Consider the following 21,677-nt stretch of genomic DNA (forward strand, 5'->3'; position numbering starts at 1 on the left):
TACGCATGTTCTGACTCGTCCATCAGTCGAAATAACGCCTTACAGACGGCATGAGTTCAATCCCATCCTTCAGCGACGAATCTCACTGAAAACAGATATTAGCAAAAGTAATTATTATTCACATTTCCCCAATGATTCGTATACGTTGATACCACATACATACAAAATATATTTTGTGTAAACAAAGTAAATAATATAGCAGGAAACTGTTTCTCGTAGTTAAACAGTAAACACGACAGTGCATTTCCGAATATATTTACTTTTTCTTTTCACTATTCGACTTATCAACAGATATATTGTCATAAAAATATAAACAACAACGTCACTTGCTTAAAATAAACAATGAAAGTGCTTAATTATATTGCGCATGGTTTCTATAAACCAAACGCAGTAAGCTTAATGTTGGCTGAAGCAGGCAATAGATACAAACAAGTAGAATACCCATTCCTGGACGTGTCCATATGCAGCTTTAAGAGGATTATATGTAACATATTTTTTAAATATTTGCTATTTCGACCCGGAAATACACATTAATATATCAGAATTTAAAACATGCCAAGAAGACAAATGAAACGCATTCAGGTCGCGGTGACATGCATTATATGGAGGTCGTTTGACACGGCAGTGAAAACGGTTCCGAGTTAATCTGAGCTGTGATTCACTAAGCTCATGTATTTCCAATTCGGGTAATGTGTAGACATACTTTTTTTTGTATATTTTAATCTTTAAAGAGACTTAGTTGGAGGACGTTAAGTTAAATTTAGTTACTTTTTGGGTGTTACCAATTACAACTGGCAATAGATCTACAACAGATTAGCGAAACATGCACGCGGCAAACAGAATATATGTGTTTGCGGTAAGGCCCGAGCTACTCGATACTAGCGTATAGTGAATTACCATAACATGATATCAAAACATTATTTTCTATGAATATGTACATAATCTACATTGCTAATTTGGTGTACATTTACAAAGCGAACCTGACCTACGTGTGCGCGTATAAAGAAATCGTTGTATAGTCATTATCATAGCTGATGTTTCACTTTAACAACGACTGCACGTTCAAGATTATATTGCTCTTATGTAGCGACCATGCATGCATGTGTGCGTGCGTGCTAGTCCGGATGAATGCCGGTTTTATAGTTGAAAAGAAGACGAAGAAGTCTCCGTGGTCATTCAAGATAATGTAATGGCAGTTAGTTCATCATCATAGGCAAGGCATGGCAGTTTGCGCGTGGTTACATATTAAATATGAATCGGGTGCATACAACTGTCGAACCGGCAACGGAATGGCAGACAAACGAAAATACACACCACGACATGTACACGGCATCGGCAAAAGGCGAACAGCCTTACTATTCTTATTGAACAGCATTCATTCATTACTTTATGACAATAGTGCTAGCCCATTGAGATACCATGCCGCAGTTTAACATGGATATACCTCTCAAATGCTGCCTCCGAGCCGACCTGCCCTTCTCATCAAGTACCATCTTTTGGTATGGCGCGCCCAGGGGTTCGAACCACCGACCTTCCGCTCTCCGGGCAGACGCTCTGTCCACTTCACCACGGAGGCTGTTGCATTCAATACGAATTCATCTTTTTATTAGCACATAATTTTAAGTAACTCGCGCATACTTTCGTCATTACGTGCATGATATCAGTGTACAATTATGGAAACAACCCTGTCTGTATTTAAACACATGTGATAACACAGCCGTCTGTGATATCTTGTCCTTGAAGGACCTTATCTGTTCTCATATCGTTTATCGTAAACACTCTGGGATCACCAGATGAGAATGAACCTGCGTGTCCCAAGATCCGATTAAAGAGAGGATCAGGTTGTGACGATGTACATGTAGACCCCGTTATTTGCATGCCACTGCGCGGGCCCCTTGCTCATGCTGTCAACCACTCGTTGCCTGACCTAGACTTGATTTGGTAAAAGCCACCATGACCAATTTAGAACATTGCTGATTTTTTTCCGTAAAACAACATTCACTCGCGCATTTCGAATCTATATTTTCCACATGTCTATTTTATTGTAGTTGGAGACACCAAACGATCTGTGTATTGTTAGACGTACTCAAAGAATATGTCCCGGTTCAGTCGTCATTTAAAACAACAACATGTAAACACGATTTAAGAACACATAAGGAGACAAACAACTTTTAAAAGATATTTTTTATTTATGTCAGCTGGGCCAGGTTATAGATCTATCAGTGGTCAGCCCATTCCCTAAATAGGCCCACTTCACAAGAACGAGAATTGTAGCTGACGCATTGAAATTACAAGAAGCCACCTTGTAGAATGATAATGTGTAATACAAAATGAGTTTGTATTTATTTACAAATGTAATATTGTCGACGTACTTCAATGCTAAAATGAACACATTGTAGAATGGAACCCCACTCCCATCTTTGCTATGGACTCAGCGTAGACGAGACTTTGCGATATCGTGACGTCATCCATTCAAAATGATATTCAACATGGCGGCATGCGATGTCTAAGGTGGTGAGTACGGAGCGTTTAATCCAACATAGATTAATAATCACCTGCTATCTTGGTGGTTGTGGGTAACGGGACATTCACGATTCTCATATAATGACATATACAATTGCACAGACATGGGGGATTTATGATAGAGATGTTCCTGCAAGCGCGATCAGACTATCGACTCGGTGGCAATCGTAAGAAAAACAAAGCTGACATTGTTATGCCCGATTATGCAGTCTGACATCCACGGAGGATTTGAAGCAGATTTGGGTTCAGTGTTACTTATGTTGGTTACGTACAGATTCTGACACCAATGGCTACAATTTAAACGCGAATACGTAAAATGCACATTGGGTGTAGGCCATTTGATCTCAAATTTCTTCTCCATCGCTAACCACGATCAGCAACCTGTTTAACAGTTTTTTGGATGCAGCTGATGTAAAATGCAGATCTCCTTTCTTGTATCCGCATAACTGGAGTAGTGCTTTTTGTGTGATGGGCAATAATGAGGGGTAGGCAATAATGTTATTCATTATTTATGGTATTTATTTTTGTCTCTTTTATGACAAAATTTGATGTGTAGAATCTATGCATGGACAGTTGAAGGCTACTGCCAACTATGAACCAAATTAAATGCCTTTCATATACGGCTGGGATAAGTCCAGAGTTACTAGGGGGTACCCTACCCCCTGTTACCAGAACCCTTAATACCCGACCCTACCTGGGTACCTGCTGTAGATCTCAAGAGCGGGGTACATAATATCCAATTGGGAATGGTGTTTTTTTCTGGAGCCCTGGCAAAATGTATCAAGATACACATATGAAACAATCTGGTTATGCGTAGACTTAAGTTGACTGAAGCTGTATTTTTATACAAATTTATAAACATCAGAAAGAAATGCGAACATTAGTGACTTGTATTGTAAATATGGAGTTATAGTGATGTTTTGGCATTTAACAGTATGTCTCATGACTAACCAAGGGATCTGGTAGTCCTGTTGGTACCCAGGTCATACCAGAGCTAACCGTCCCAGCCCTTCTTTCATACATACAGTCATATTTAGTTATTATATTTACCATATTCGACGTAATAAACCCCCAGGGTGCTCTCAAAATTAGAAATAGGGGCGCATATTGGAATATTATTTTAGTGAAAAAAAACCAGAATTGAAAGATTCTTGAATGAAATTTTGAATAAAATTATTAAAATAGATTACAAACATAAGTCCAGATATACAATGAACACTTAGTTAAACAGTGTAAGAGAGGGGTTAATTTGCGTAATTTAATGCAGATTTATTGATGTTCTATTTCCGATGACAGATCATGACAGTCCTATATATATATATACGACTGCCTGAAATGATACTACTAAAGAAAAAGTCTGTGCGTATTACATACAAGAGATATATTTTTTCCAGAATTGAATTGCCCATAATTAAGGGTATACATAACACATGAGTGCGTATTAATATTATTATACTCGAATAAGTAAGTTGTGTGTACTCTGATCAATCAGAAGGGGTGCTTATTGGGATTGTTCACTTGCCAATATATTAAGGGTGAAAGATACACAGATATTCCGATGCAGCGCGATACTTGACCCACGATACGATATATGATAAACGTGGGCCAATTTATCGATACGCCACGATACGGAACACAAATCTCAAGTACAGCGTTTCCTTACTATTGTGCATTTCAATAAATCGCTAACTTGGTTATAGCGTGCGGTAACGCATGGCTCCAAAAAACGTACTAATCTTACATTTTTAATAAGCTCAGGTTTTACACTGACAGGTGTTTTTCCCCATCTCCAAAAACATTATCAGCTGATCACCGCCAGCGCATAACACCGAAAATACCAGTCAGCAAATCCGAACTGAAGTACGCAATTCAATACCATTATTATACTATCTTTTTTATTAAAACATGTTCATTGTATATCTGGACTTGTGTTTGTAATATATTTTATTAATTTTATTCAAAATTTCCTTTAATATTGTTTTCATTAAGTTATGTGAAATAGTGTGTGAAGAGATCGGTCAGATTACCGCTTTTGACGCATTGAAACGAACTTAAGTTGCTGGAGAAAGGATACATATATTAAAAATGCCATACTTTGACTCGTTAAAAGTCATATTTGTGGCAATTTGGCTAATAAATGTCAACATAACGTTTTCGCAATCGAAATACATGTAGCGAGGGAAGTCTCTAGGGTGACTTGTCAAATTGTTCCATACGTAAAAATATCCTGCAACAGCAATCACCAGTACCAAAATGCTACACTTGTGGTTCTTATAATTTTAAATATATATATAGTAAAAGCTGCAACTAAGGTAACACGATATTGGAATATATTATTCCTGATAAAACAATAATTTCAGATACAATTTCTTCGACCATTGCATCAAAATTCTTTGAAGTTGTACATTATTTATTTTCTGGTGTTTGAACTTTGAATTGTGTTGAAAGAAAGTTAGAGAAAGTTCCACTTTGAAGCTGAACAACTTCAGTAGTCTTGTTATTATAAAATAATTTTGACTGTTCCAAAATCATGAAAGGTTTCGATCTTGACATGCTTTAAGTCTTGTTTTTTTATCATTGCGTATCGAGATACGTATCGTATCGTGACCAGAATATCGAGATGCGTATCGTATCGTGACCTTCCTGTATCGTTGCAGCCCTACAATATATTAGCCAATATTGCCATGGGCTACAGCTATTGAAATACCACTTGAAGGTACAGAATAATATCAAGTCCTTATAATGATAACATATAGCAAAACCCTTAAAAACTAAAAAAGGGCAAATTTCTACTTGTCCTTATGATACCTTAACTACTGGGCAGTTTGGCAAGGACTATAGAACTAGTGCCAATTTCTAACGCTGCGGTGACATCATCGATAGTAGGTTGTGTTATCAACTGATGGTTAGTTTGGTGAGTGGGCCCCAAACTTTGTGGGAATCAAACCCATGACTTCAGGAAGATGATATTCTGCAATTGCAATACTATCACTGAGCTTCCCATTTCCATCAGCAAATCACACTTAACATGATTATTGATTAAGGTAGTGTGAAAGGTTTCATTTGAAGTACAGAATATATATATATTATCATGATTATGTTAAAATGAGTGTGAGACATTTTATGAAATGGCAGGTAGATATCACAATCTGTTTTTTTGTGAGGTGATCACAATAAAGTTATCATTTGCTAAAAACAAATTGTTAGCCATGACTGTCACCATAGTGTGCTTTTCATGTTCATTGACATGTAAGAAGTGTCGGCTCTAGCTGTGACAGAAGGGACTCTCAGATATCTGTTTAGTGTTACATTTGGATGTTGCTGTAAGCATGGTAAGAAGATAGTGATATGTTGTCCCATAAAAGTGTGACGAGCTAGAGAGAACTAAGTAACAGGAGCCATTTCAGGCTCAAATAAACAGTTTGTGTCAAGGTTGTTTTCTGTCTTTAAAACTTGCTTGTTTATGTCTCATTTCTTCAAAGGAAATACAACAATGTTGACTGTGCAGCTTATGATAAGTATTTTACCAGTCATGATGAAAATGAGAATAAAATATGTCAGAAATGTTTATTTGAGGATGAAAAGGGATGAATACTGAAATGTCAGTTTAGTATATCCTTAAAGGCTGCAACACAATTTCTTGCGTTTTGGCCTTTAACATATGTTACATATGTATCAGTGTAATTGCTTGTGTACTTCAGTATGTTGCAATGAGAAGTGTACTGCCATGTGTCAAGCCTAATTACTAATTGAACTAAGGCAGTGTTGCATTCCCTTGTCATGTAGGTCACATCCATGGCGTTGCTTGTTTTGCCATGCCCAGTCTCTTATCGTGCATATTACTTTTGATTGTTGGTGTTTCAGACTTATATTAAGTCGACCCATAGGCAAAGGCTATACCAGTGTTGATGGCTTGGAACAGCAAATCTTGTTTTAGTACTTATATTAATCATATTTTGATTCTTATGAAAATGGTGTATGGTTTTTGAAAGTTATACTGCCAGTGCCGAACCATATGGCTGCAGAGACATACTTGGATGAGACCAACGTTCTACTGTGACCTAGTTAGTGTGCATGATGTGTCATAGTACCCATACAATATGGATGGTCACACAATGGGTTATTGGTCATCATGATATGGCCACACATTTTATGTCTTGTATATTGCTTCCATGGTTTAGTGGGTAGAGCATCTGTCTGGAGAGCGGCAGGTTGGTGGTTCAATCACCTGCAGCGTCATACCAAATACGTTTTGAGATGGTACTTGCTGTTATCTTGCCTGGTGCTTGGCATTAAGGGGATAAAACAAGGACTGGTTGGCTCTGAGTCAGTGTACTGTGTCAAAATGGGGTATCAGCGTTTGAAATTGGCACTAGTCCTATTGTCCTTGCCAATAGTGGACCAAAGATGATAGTTTCTACCGCTGGGGTATTCATACTATGTCTTGTCTAGCTCTGTAAGACCAGCATTAGTCCGGTATAGTACATGCAGCTGCACACAACACAGGCATGCACATCGCTATGTACGAGCAATAGTCTTGAATGCGATGTTAAACACAATTTCTCCTCACCTCCCCATGCTAACTTATTATATGTAATAGTTCACAAACAGTGTTTGGACAGTGCATGTTCAGTGGAAAAAATAAATGCTAAGATTGCAAGATTGTTTTTTTTAAATTTTGCAGTCACATTTGTATGTATTTACACTTGTGAGAGAAGACACATTGCAGTAGGCAATGCATTATGTAAAATGATAACAGTTATGTTTTTAACTGATTTTTGCAGTTTTTTTCGTATCTGCAATCAAAGATATAATGGACATTCAAATTAAAATAGATTTAAACTAGTTCTGTTTTATTTTCTGATGCTGAGAGCATTTTGATTGCTCCCATTTAGCATGTATATAGAAATGTTGTGGGGAGAAACAGCTTTGACTTGTGGCATTTTTCAAGGATGTGTAATGCATTTTTAACTTTCATTTTGATATACATAGAATGTTTGTTCTCGGAGAACTATTTTAAGGTTATGGTGTGTCAACAACATGTAAAAAACAACATATGTTAACATAACATTGGTGTGAAGTGAAAACGTTTTTGTGTTCTAGAAAGTGTTTTGTACAATCTCTATGACCTTTTACAAGTTGCCATGACATCTGTGAACTTTGTATGTAAATTGTTGTTTTCAATGTGTCAATATGGTTAGTCACCGAATAGCACAGTAGTGTTGACTGTCTTCTTTTTCTCATTGCAGGTAGAGTGAAGTTGGATGACAAATTACCAGCCAGACATTGGATGCTAAGTTTGAGGAGTGATCTGTTCATTAATTCCTTTCTTAGCTAGACGGGGAGAAGTATTTACTTCACTGAGCTGGTGCAAGCCAGTTGGAAGGAAAATAGGTTATAAAATATGGCAACGGATCTTAACGATTTTATGCCAAATGTGAGTACACAGGATACGAAGAAGCGTTTTCTTGTTCATACCGAGCTTGTGCCATATTTGAGCGACCCGGGTAGCTCGCTTGTATGTGAGGATATTGACAAGTTTATCGAAGGATTAACAGGATGGGTCAACTGCAGCAACTACAAGGTATGTCGTTTATTCTTACGTCAAGAATCTAAAACAGTTCATCCTTTTTTACTGATGACAATCCAACACGTTAACATTTTTACCATTGTTTATCAATTAAAATGGGCCTTGTTATTTAAAAATATATGACGATCATTTTCAAGTAATCAACCATACTTTTTGTAATGCTAAAACATCACTCAGGGCTTCAGATTGACTGTGACATGGGCCACCGGCTCCTGAAATAGGTACCCTCCATTTCTTCTATATATAAAACAGTATGAGTCTGGGGATAGAAATGCATTCCTTTTCAATTGTGCCACAGGGCACTCCTTTTATGGATGTTTAGGTGTGCTTTGGTGAGTAAAGTGTGCCCTACGAGAGAATACTTTTCAATAAAATGAGAAACAGCTAATTTGAAATTCTGGTTGCTTGTTTATGGTCTCCTCCTTTTCTTGTATGAAAGCACATGGATCAATGGCTTCACAAGATAATAAAACTTGCCATACAGTATTTTATTGAACAGAATGTCATTTGTGAGCGTGCCCTTCAGGCACCAGGTCTTACTTTAACATTGCCATTAGGGATGTCGCGATACAGAAGCCATGATACGATACATACCTTGATACTGCATATACAACACTTTGTGTCCATGGACTCTCTCATATAAAAGCTAAAGAAGGACAACTGACTTATACCTATCAATATGACGCATGAGTCAAGTCAACTGTTCTGTATGAGAATATAATAAGAAACACAGTGTACATACTGTATTATTACAGGCAGAAAAAGCTGGTCAGTCTTGTTATTGGCAGCGGTAAAAAGTAGCAATTAGAAAAAACAACTAAAAATGGCAAATTTCTACTTGTCCTCATGATACCTTAAGTATTGGGCTGTTTGGTAAGGACTACAGGACTTGTGTAAATTTCTAACGCCGTTAACAGGCCAGTTTTGTATCCGAAAGGTGACCGAGAAAGTTACGTGGAATTGAAAAAATAGTTTGTACTTGCTTATGATATCGATGCAAGATCAACATTGACAATGGATACAGGGCTAAATGTGAATAGATGCCAAATTAAGTGTATCGGTTATCGTATCATGCTAGTTTCAAAGGTGACACAACGACTTGGCATTGTGGATGTAACCAAGTTATTGGCACTTAAATAAGAGAAATTTTGAATTTGGAGTCCTATGGTCAGATGATTTTTCTGCAACCTGGCCAGTTTGTTGATGGGTTGCATGCACGTCAATCTGAAGCTCTGATTACTGTAATTAATTTGTAAATAATTATATGAATATGAATTCTGAATGCAAATAACAGTATTTCAACAGTGATGTAATTGTTTTGTATACATACTACTCCACCTGTGATAGGGATATTTTATCTCTCCGTAATACACAGAACTGATTCTCATATGTCAAGTGGATATTTAAATAGAATGATTTTCCCTATCACAAGTTGAGTAGTATGCATAAGAAAGGTAAGTGGCCATTATAGTATTATACATGCACATTATATGCATTTTTGACACATATGAACATTAGAACTAATACAAGAACATGACAAGAACATGACAAGAACATGACATGGATAGCACCACCTGATGCAGCGACTTTGAATACGTGATTGTCAACACCGACTGACAAACAGCATCTGTTACTAGTGTCACTCAACATTGATTTCATGAACACTGATCGACAGATGCATATGCAGTGTGCAGACATTTTAAGCCATCAGTGGTACAATATCAAGTTAATAACGAGGTTTGGTGTTTGACAAAAACATTGCCTTAATGAGACTAATTTTGGAGTTTTTACTGTCAAAGATGGGTTTTGAATGATGTCTGACACTGTCAGCAGCACCTGGTTGGACTAGCTGGTTCAGTGATTGTCATCCTCTTGGGTACTTTGTTTTAAAATCTATATAGGGATGTAACCGTATGGCGATACTGTATTTTATCCATGCACACATTTGCTGATACGATCAATAAATTCCTTAATCCCATGAAATATGACCAGCTAACTATGAAGCAGAAATTGGGACACAATAGTTATGGTACTTTTTGAAAGTACAATACATACATCACAGTATCCTTTTATAATAGATGATGCAAGATGTTTTCTGACATATATATATATATATATGCTGTGTTTGCTTGTCTGTGAACCATTTGGATATTGCCTCATTTTCACACCCATGTCTCATTCTCATGTCTGTTATCAGTGCAATGGATGATGCATGGTTCATAGGAAATTGAAATAAATATCCATTCTATTCACCATGGTCAATGCCAAAGTTGAAATGCTGATTTCGTTTTGATGAAAAAGGTTGGAAAATTCGCAAGCAAAAACATACAGCAGTACAGACATATCAACATGAGTTTAAGTGATGAGAACCCGGTTTTCCTGGATAAGTTGTCGAGGCTATAGGTTCTCGAACGGCGAGTAGAACTTCAAATATTTTAGGGGAGTATTGCTATATGTTATCACTATTTGGGCTAGTCGTCGTTCTTGGTTAATTTCCATCCCTGTTAAATACTACTAATAACTAGTCTTAATGGGTATTAGGAGTGTGTACACCACGCTTCCATACTGCCCACACACATGGATGATTCAGTACCACTTGAGCTGAAGTACTCAAGTATGTATTTCACACTGTATTCCTTTGAGAGTATGAAATATGACCCCAGGAAAACCGGGTTCTCATCACTTAAACTCATGTTGATATGTCTGTACTGCTGTATGTTTTTGATACTTATAATAAAGTTTGATACCCCAATGATTAATGTCGGAGGCATTTGTTGGAAGTCACAGCCTAAACATGCTAAAGGGGTGCTTATGTTCTCCTTAATGTAATATTGATCATTTTGTCAAAAATAATTAAGCATTTCAAGCAGCCAATTACATGTAACAAGTGATGGGCCAGGTGACAAATACAGCTCCAGGGAATGCATGTTGCTCTGACATGAAGGGTCGTCACTACTGTGTTCTCAGGGGTCATTGACCAGACCCTTTGGTAGTCTCATGCACTACATATACCTTAAACCTTAAGTGATCTTGAGTCATTCAGATGAGATATTGCTTGTAGACAATTTTGCATATCTGTTCAGTAGGGATTCAGTACTAAGCTCAGTAAGCTCAATGTGTTGAGATTCAGCTGCTGGGATGAAAGTGTGGGATGGAGGGGTGCTCATGCTTAATACTGAGGATCTGTCATTGTATTAGGAAAACAGGAATAATTGCATCTAGAAGGGGCCCTTGTGCTTTTAGCCTCGAAATTGTAAAAAAGGCCCACATTTTCAAAGGCATTGGGGCATTTTTGGGCTTGGAACTTTACTCAAAACTTTACTAGCTGGAGTAAGATAAATTGCCCTTGTGTTAAAACAATGGAGAATTGGGAAAATCTGTACTAGCCAGCTAGTGTTAAGTTGTAACCCCCATTTCACATGTTACTGTATGGCCCATGAGGTTGTACATCTTGAATATGTGAAATGTTCAGATATAGGGCCCATGTCCGAAATATCCTTGAGTCAACCATGGGAACAGGGGAATGATTATGTTGATCGTGGTTCATCATTATATCATCATTGTATGGGTTGAAGAAAATTAAGTCATGACTAATACATTTATGTAGATTACATTTGTATACCTGTGTGAAATGATGGAAGTCACCAGCACATTATACAGCATATTAATGTGTACAATATGGGGTTAACGTGAGCTGGAAATAGGTGTTAAAGTCATAAAACTAAGGTGAGTTTAGTCAGACAATCAGCGAACGTAAAATTAGACTCTGCCAAAGGTTTCTGCAGTAGAAGAGCTAATTATCTCCTGTAAACAAGATAAACATCAAGAAGGTGGTTATTTCTTAGGCATAAAACTAAGGTGAGTTTAGTCAGACAATCAGCCAACGTAAAATTAGACTCTGCCAAAGGTTTCTGCAGTAGAAGAGCTAATTATCTCCTGAAAACAAGATAAACATCAAGAAGGTGGTTATTTCTTAGGCTGCCTGTCATGCTTGAGACATTGTGAGAAGAAAACACTGACAAGTACATAGTGTCGTCTACATGGTATGGAGGTGGTTGCTTGTTTTCTATCTTAAGTCGGCCCCTGTATGTATTAGAAGTAGTTGGTAACTTGTTAATGTGGAGTATCCTGACACTTCCACCTGCTTCACTGCAGGTTATGTGGTTCATTGTTGTATTTCAAGCTTGTTGCTATCTTGAGGGGCTGGGTAACCTTTTGCCTTGTCAGCCTACATGATATATATGATGTCAAATTGAAGTAATGGACAAGAGAATGGTCATCCATGGCATGCCTTAGGAACACTAAGCAGGGAACACCTGCTTAGTCAACTGTTTGACTGTGTTGAAGTAGTCCCATGCCATTGCATCTCTGGTTGGATTCGGGGTTAGAAATGTTCCCCATGCTGATTGTACGAAGTGACTTATGGATCGGATGGTATATCTTCCCGAGGCAAGGGTGTTAACTGACGGTAAAAGTCCAGTTTCCACCCTTGCTGAACTTCGCTGGGGTTTCCAGGCTCGATTGTAGTTCCACCACTGGCTATTATGACTTAGGTCCCTTGTATGTCCCTCCTATTAACCAACCAGATTCCATCTGTCATATCACTTGCCTTTGCTTCAAACAAAATGGCGGCACTCAGTCAAGACCGAATTGATAATCAAAATCTGAAAAGATTTGGAAAATATCTGTTGTCGCCCAGTTGATGGTACACATACTTTGCAAATCCTTCTGTTGACCTAAATCTGCAAGTTGAAATCCATGTTGTTTATGAACCAGATGTCTACTTTGTTACACAATTTTGATTGGACTATGCATAGACTGGTTAGCCTAGCCAAAATGTAACACTGGGATTCCAGCCTAGTATGACTTTTGCAGAGCTCCAGATAACCTTTTGAGCAATTGAGTTTAGGGTTTCTATTTTAATTGGGTTATTACATTTTTCACTGGGTAACCAATATTTTTTCTCATCTATTCATAACTCTATTGGGGTTTTCCTCAAAGAGTGAACATTTTAAGATTAAAAAAAATGAAATAATGTTTTAGCTGTATATTACCATGCTAACTGTTCTAGATATATAGGCTTGACGCGGAAAGTAAATTAGCTCGTAATTGTAGTTTGGAAATGTACTTTGTACGCATGCTGAAAAATTTTCATTGGGTATTTACGCATACTGTTTTTATACATTTAAGTATTTCATTTAATGCATGCGTTTCTGTACGCAAGTTAATTGAAAATAATTGGGTTTTGAATATTTTTTGGGGTATTTCACACAAATACGCAGTTTTTCTGCAGCTCTCCTTTTGTCAGTTAATCTCCTTGCCTCTGGAAGATGCAGATGGCCAGGCTCAGTGACTTATTTGATGGTGTGTCATTGTACCCTGACAGCAGGGATTGTTGCTCATATCAATCACTGGATTGTTTGGTCCTGACTTGATTATTTACTGACTGATGTCATATAGCTGGAATGTTGTTGAGAGTGGCTTCAAACAACAAACAAAAATCTCCATCTCATAATATATCACAACCCTAACTTTATCTCAGAGAAAATGGCTTGTGTTAACAGCACCTTGATGAATAATGACACATGCATAGACACCATTGGTCACATCCAACAAGTCACAGGCTAGTCTACAGCTTAATTGTTTGTGTAAAATAACAAGAGTAAGCAACTGCAAGTCCCTCAAGATTGTTACTAGTCTTGGACAAACCAAGTGTCTGTGTCTGACCTTGATATATGGGTACACTGTAAGTCTGTAACACGTACTAGCTGCATACCTTCAGTACTAGCCAGGTTAGTTTCCCTTGGATGAGTGGCCAAGTACCTCATATAACCCACCCTTTCACAGGTACTTGTATTAGTGAACTGTTTGTCAGCACCATCAACCTGAACATTTCTATAGATGGTGTTCCTCTGTTCGACGTTATGAATGAACATTAAAGGGTCTACATTAATGTTAAAAGTCAGTGAGTCAATGGGTTCTTGATAAGATGTAAAATTTAGAGATTAATGGCATCCCTAGATTTAAAATCTATTGAAGCAAACTCTCAAGGACCTCAGTCTCCCACTTATTTTGATCACTGTCTGATATGTATAGATAGATATGTATGAAACAGTTTTAAAACCCAAGACAGTCAGGCAGGTGACACATAAATGTTGCCTTCCCATCTTCAAAGTTACCTGCCCGCATTCAGACATTATGAACGTTGAAAAATCGCAGAAAATAGGAGACACATTGCGTCTTGATTCAGTTGAAATAATATAAAAAATTACTTGAGAATCTACTAGGAGTTATAATACAACTGAATATGTAAGTAGCCTTAACATCTGCCCCAAAGTCAGGCAGGTGGAAGAAACTTTCATGCAGCCCAACAGAAAAGTTACCAGCCATGGGCAGGTGGGCTGCCAGTTATTTCAGACACTGTATATAGATGATCTGTTGGCAGATAAGTATTTCAGTTTGTGTAGTAAAGAATGTTGAGTGTTGATTGTTAAATCACCAACTCTTCTAATGAATTGAGAATTGTTTTGTTGTGTCAAAATCCCAGACCGTATGCTTCATATATTTTACAAAACTGTTTGAATTATTGTAAACATTGTGTGAAGTAGTAATGGTTGTTTAAGAATGTCCACACCCGATTGATGTGATGGAATTTGATGAACTGGAAACATTTGTGATTTAATATCATACATATATTGGCAAGCAGTTATTTGCTCATTAAGTGATACACAATATTGTGTTGGGTATTGTAAGGAAATGTGACTCCATTGTCACATGCTTGTATTGGAGATGGCTATAAACACAGCTGTCTCCTAGTGCAGTCTCTGTCAGACTGACCTGTGTTAAGCCGTGTCTATTCTCCAGCAGCAGCGGATTTCTGTGGACAATTCGTGCCAGATGCAGACTGTGTTGCCTTGATTAAAAAATCAGGATATTTGTAAATTAAAAACCTGAGTTCAACAAAACCTGGGGCATGGGTGGGTCATTGATCCAAGGCGTCTCATCGTGTTGTGCAGAGTTGCTTCCCTTTATGGTGCCAGGATCTGCTGGTTGTGTGTCGGAAACTGATTATGCTCTTCTGTGTGTCAGGCCCACTGCACTTATTTTTTTGCACATATATAAAGTCTGTGCCCCTTTGTCATTCTGTTTAGCATGTTCTGTAACTTTTAGACCCATGAAGATCTGGGTAGAGAATAAGTTTTCAGCAACCCATGCTTGCAACAGGCAACTATGCTTGTCGTAAGAGGCGACAAACAGGGTCGGGTGGTCAGGCTCTCTGACTTGGTGGTTGCACGTCATCATATCCCAATTGCATGGATCGATGCTCATGAAATCAATCACTGGATTGTCTGGCCCAGACTTCATTACTTACAGACCACCACCATATATCTGGAACATTGCTGAGTGCGTGATATACAACAATCAGACATCCTAACAAAACTAACTTTTAAGCAGTGTAATCCTAATTCTCACAATCACCAAACATATCTCCAAACTTTCTGCTTTGGAAGAATTTCTTTTCATGCTTATTGAATATTGAATATATAAATATTTGATTATGATAACATTGTGAACCAAATTGTGGGTTAATGTTTTGTTTAAGCGTATGCAGGATTTCAGATTGATTAATTTTCTCGGACATTGACTGATTGTCACCCAAAATGTCTTTAAGATTTTTTTCAAATATGGCATTAATGATACAATGGATACAGCAGAATGTCCTTTGTAATCTTGACAAGATCATGGAAATATCCTAATGCCATTTGCCTCCAGCAACGTCCCTGATATGGTTTTGACATGTGTATTGTGCATGTTTGGTATACACTGTGGCCCACCCAGGCTTATAGGGTTGAGACCACTGGCACTGAAAGTGTCCATGATATCAGTGTTAGGCATGATAGGCTTGATAAAATCACACTATCGCTGACCTGTACATAAAGGCTGCCCCATTAAGCTGTAGGTGGTCATCAAGGCTGTTTATTTGTCCATTCCTCATGGCTACTTTGTGTGATTGACATGCCCACATTTCGATATAGAAATAGGTGAATAGATGTATATGTTTTCTATGTTGAATGGTCACGGAATAGTGTCAAGGCATGTATTGACAGAGTCATCTGGAGCATGCTGGGGGTCTGTCTTGTTTGTCCTTATATCTGAAGCTTGTATGGTCATATAGGTCATGATGGGAGCACATGATGTGTTCAGTGCAGGATAAATATCTGAGGGGTAGCTGGGTCAACTTCACCATCTCTCAACACAAAACTTTTCAGGGGATTTTCATTTCAGTCAATAAAAAATACAGCTCTGATCATAATATTTGTCTGTGAAAATGAACGATATCTCCTTTATAGCTGTAAAAATAAGTTGAGTGAAAATCAGTCGACTTGACACACCAAAATCTCCAGTTTTTTAATCTTTGCGAAGTAAGACTCACTTGACAAAAGAAACTCTCTGAGGGTGTCAACATTTTCACAATTAATTTTTGGGGATTTGTGGGTATGTCTCAAGACCAAAGGAATATTTATCCCACACAGAGCTTTTGAACGGCTCCCTAAGTGACCTTAGGTCAGTGACCTGGCCATGACCCAATCAGAGTGATCTAATGGCCAGTCTGGACATGAGAAGGTGGATTAAACTGATTGTGTAACCTCCCTTGACCAAGATTTGATGACTCATCATCTGTGACATTGGAGGCTTGTTGCACTGTTTCTTTCTACGACTTTTTCTGGAACTGTATTTGCTCCTGGAGCATCATATCTATGTTTCTGTATAATTCTCAGCATGCATGCCCTTTCAGAAGAAATGAATATCTGTGAATTGAGTTGTTTGGTGTTGTCACTGCACCCGTCCTATGAGTCATGATGCAACATTGCTTTATATACACAGTGATGGATCTAAGCCGCGCATGATGGTGCGATGGCATGTTCAAAAGGGCTGAAATCTTCATAACAACACCGATGACTCGATCGATAAGAAGAAAGTGGATCTTATTGACATGATAATTTCATAGTATTCATTTTGATATTTTATAATTGTTGATATTTCTTCGTGAGTGAAAATTGAAGTGTGGAATAAAAGTCTTCTGTTAGTTTTCTTGCGTTTGGTCATGTTACAACGGATGTGGATGTGAACATTATTAATAGAGGACAGACATGTTTAAGCTTTCTTCGGTTTATCTTTTGAAAGGAAGAAGAAATGTATGGTAGTACTGGTTAACATGTGGCACAAAGGTTTGAACTGAAACAGGCATTATTACATGAAACGGCAGTATTCATTACATTGAAAATGTTTACAAAAAAGTATGTATTGTATATATAGTGTGGCTTTGTGCATTGTGTACAATTGGTTGAGGCATGTTATGTAATATCTGCATGTCCAAATCATGGTAATATGTAAGTGATGTTTCTGTTTTCAGTTTGAAATATTAGCAATTACTGGAGTGTGTACCAGGTGCACTAACTGTTTAGGGTATTCTGCACTCATCATGCTGGTGTCAATGTGTATGCAAACTTCCCAGTCATGAGTGGAGAAATGTATTGAACCAACTAGTATGTAGTAAGTGTTCGTGTGTGCCAAAGTTCGATCCCTGACACTTTATCCCAAAAGTCGTGAAAAGATGGTACTTGGAAATGTTACCCTGTCTGGCACTCGGCATTAAGGGGTTGGAACATGAACTGGTCGGTATACTGTGTCTGAGTAGGTTGTCCACAGGTAGAAACTAACAGTTTTAGTCCACTAGTCCTTATGATGATGATAACATATAGCAAACTCTTCAAAATGACAAATGTCTACTAGTCCTTATGATACCTTAACTATTGAGCAGTTGGCAAGGACTAAAGGGCAAGTGCCAAGTTCTATTGCTGGCGTCCATGTTAAACTGCAGAATGGTATCTCAGTAGACTTAAGTGGACTAGCACTCTAATCGGCATTAGTCTGGACTAGTACAAACAGCCACACAGCAACACACATGCATGCACATCGCTATATAAGGGCAATAATCGTGACCCCCATTTGCCACAAATGGTGCTTGTGCCAAATGAAGCTCTTTCAGACAACCACCAAACACATTATGTAATATTTATACCATACCAGTTATCCCCTGTTCATAGGATCGATCCAATTTCTTATTGTAGTTCAATGTATCATTATCTCATTGTATGTGTATGTGCCTATTGAAGTCTTGCAGTATGAAGTGCAGTTAGTACCTCATTGAGCAACAGCCACATAATCGATGTAGTCTCGGAGCACTATGAATACCCCCGTTTATAAGGATGTGTGTCGGTGTGTCTACTGTGCATGGCCATTGAAACGTGTATCTATACAGTTGTATTGTTCAACAGGGGTCAACTCACTGAATGTGCAAACACATAGTAGGCTCCTCTTGTAGGTAGTCTTGTATGAACAGAAAGTGAGCTATTCTGAGTCACCTTTTGTCAACAACGCTGTCTCTTGTCAGAGGGAACTCCTGGAATGTTTAATTAGTATTTTCATACCTTATATGGAAAATACTTTCATCAGTTGCAATGTCAGCTTATTTGATAAGTTATAGAACTGACTGTAGTGTTTTGGTATCTATTGTACTCAATTGGTACCGGTGAAAATCCAGGTTAGAATAGGTCTTCATTAACCCATGCTTACCGTAAAAGGCAACTATGCTTGTCGTAAGAGGTGACTAATAGGATTGGGTGTTGCTTAATGCTGCACTCAGCAATATTCCTGCTATATGACGGAGGTCTGTAAATAATCTAGCTGGACCAGACAATCCAGTGATTGACATCATGAGCATCGATCCAGGCAATTTGGATACGATGACAGTCATCAACCTAGTCAGTGAGTCTGACCACCCAATCCCGTTAGTAGCTTGTTAAGGCAAACATGAGTTGCTGAAGACCTATTCAGACATGAAAATGAAAGATGATGAAAGTTAATTATCTTCCACATGATGGTTGGATTAGCAGGTCAAACTTGATGGTGTGAGCATCCAATTTGTGTTTCCTGTGTTTACATGCATGTGGTTCAGCAAAAGGGAATCCCCATGTATGCCATGGTTTTGCAAGAGTAACAAGCTGATAAGCATTTCTAACGTTTGTTAATAGCTTCAACATTTTCATTTACAACTTGCTTGTCTTGTAAGTTGTATGAAGCTCCCAGCTGGCAACACACGAAGGTGTTTTGTGAGGCTGTGATTCTCCTTCCAGTGCGGCATTGCTGAACAGGTGTGTTGTCAGAACAGACAGGTAAATGGGATGTGGAGTGACCTCTACTTCGTGCCGGTGGCTGTTCATCTCTTCTTTGATCTTTAACGAGTTTAGGTGGGCTAGGTTATATATCGCACCTTTGCCTTCCTTTTGGTTCCACAATAGTGTACTTCAGAATACAAAGGGATTTTTTTCACCGTACGAATATAGAACCCGACATTTTGTTTTCATGTTGTATTTAGACTTTGGAATATGAATTGGATCTCAAGCCTGAAAGGCTGAAAGTAAATCCTGACATGGCCTGGGATGAAGTACTGGTCTTGATCTGTCTGTACTAGACCAACATATAGTCTCTGAAATGAACATATCGTACAGAAAAAACATTTGCTCAGTTATCTTAATAAAAATATAATAAAAAGGGAGCCCAGTGATTCTCTTCATTTTGCCTGATACTGCAGTAATCTAGACTTGCCAAACGTTATAGACTTGCATGGGCTGTAGTTGATATATTTGTATCAGGGTCTGTAAGACAGACTATGTCTGTACATGTAGAATGAACTGGATGTTCAGTATCATTTTAAAGTCTGTACAAAACTGTTTGAGTCTACTAGCCCGGACCAGTCTCTTGATATCATTTTCAGTAGATCTTAGTGGTAATGTATGGACTTTTATTAGCAAAACTTACCACATCATTATAAAACCTACTGGACTCCGGCTTTGGACTAGTGGCTAAAATCACAGATAGATTTCGTGCAAATTTTACTCCTATTAGTGATTAGTATTATTCATATTTTTTAGTGAAATTTCTTACCCAAAATAGGTTTTGAGACACAGTCTATTAGTTGTTAACTGTTGTTCCAGTGTTTAGATGGAGTCGTAACAGATGTTTGTTTTGTGTTCTTTGAGAACCAAATTTAGTTTATGATGGTATGATGAGAACATGTATTTTAGTTGTCAACAACCCTTTCACTGAAATATAGTCTCTGTCCCTTCAAGGTACATTCACAAAGACCTACCGCAACATTGACCCAAAAGACAGACTATGCCCCCTGTGCCAGAAAGTAAAAGATTTATTGTTCAAACTTGTCATTTGACATCACTTGTGGTGGTTTTTAGTTAGGCATATAGGTTATTATTAGATATTAACACAAGCTTACTAACAGAAATACATTTTAGTAGATCAGGACTTCGGACTTGTGGTTCATAATTCATGATTCATCGAGCTGAGGTTTTTTCAGTAATTGTGTTGTAAGATAACTGACAACATGGTGAAGGGTACACGTCATAACTGTAATAACGTTATGAAATTATAATTCTTTTGATAAGAAGAGATTGAAACATGAAGGATATTGGAATCCCTCTCTTGTCGCACTTGATTTCTATCATTTGTCTAATGTTCTTGTAATGGAAGCATGACCTTTACTTAGTAGCAGACCCATGAAGATCCGGTGTAGAATAGGTCTTCAGCAACCCATGCTTGCTGTAAAGGCGACTATGCTTGTTGCAAGAGGCGACTAGCGGGATCGGGTGGCCAGGCTCGCTGACTTGGTTGAAGCATGTCATCGATCCCATTTGTGTGGATCGATGCTCATGATATCAATCACTTGATTGTCTGGTCCAGACTCAATTATTTACAGACCACCTTCATATAGCTGGAATATTGCTGAGTGCGGCGTAAAACAACAAACAAACAAAACAAAAAATCTAATGGAAGAAGACGAATCACACCATTGGAACAGAAAACCTTGGTGCTACACTTGCTGGTCTCGAACCTTGAAATAACCTGTTTAGGGTTGAAATTCTGGAGGCATGTTCTTTATAAGATAATTGTGGATAAATAGGGGGCATTTTTCTTCCTTAAGGCCTTTCATTTGTAAACTTTGCCTTTAGGCAGGCCAGAGATTAAGAACTTTTGTGTTAAACATGATTAAATAATTTCTGAAACTCTTGCTTTGAAAAAAGAATCTTTTTTACATGTTTTGACAAGTGAGATGTATTTGCAGTCTAATTATTCAGTAGATACTTTTAAAGTTGTTGAATTCTTTCGGGATTCTAGGTTATAAATGGCCCCTAAAAACCTATGTTTAAGACTACTTAATGATTGGGTGGTCAGGCTCGGTGACTTGGTTGATTGCATGTCATCGTACCTGATGGCATGGATTGTTGCTCACAATATCAATCACTGGATTGACTAGTCCAGATTTGATTATTTACAGACTGCTGTCGTATGGCTAGAATATTCATGAGGTCAGCATTACCCAACAAACAAACAAACTAGAAAGTTGTTGTCATCTGTCATTAATTACATGGAATGTTCTCAGCCCAGTGACTCATAAGGATGGATATGCCAGTGGTAATCCACTTAC

The 21,677-nt window shown here is 38.0% G+C and overlaps 1 protein-coding gene across 3 annotated transcripts in view; it reads left to right on the forward strand.

The window, feature by feature from the left end:
- The first annotated feature begins 2,477 nt into the window (after positions 1–2,477).
- Positions 2,478–21,677, forward strand: part of LOC124134678 (CLIP-associating protein 1-like) — a 154,423-nt gene continuing 135,223 nt past the window's right edge. For all 3 annotated transcript variants that reach the window (XM_046499641.2, XM_048382546.1, XM_048382548.1), the window contains exons 1-2: positions 2,478–2,514; positions 7,773–8,107. In XM_046499641.2, coding sequence (XP_046355597.1) covers positions 7,928–8,107 — 180 coding nt within the window. In that variant the 5' untranslated portion in view covers positions 2,478–2,514; positions 7,773–7,927. The remainder of the gene's footprint in view (positions 2,515–7,772; positions 8,108–21,677) is intronic.

The sequence above is a fragment of the Haliotis rufescens genome, unplaced genomic scaffold (genome assembly GCF_023055435.1).
Source record: "Haliotis rufescens isolate VD_foot unplaced genomic scaffold, xgHalRufe1.0.p SCAF_4, whole genome shotgun sequence".
Lineage (NCBI taxonomy): Eukaryota > Metazoa > Mollusca > Gastropoda > Lepetellida > Haliotidae > Haliotis > Haliotis rufescens.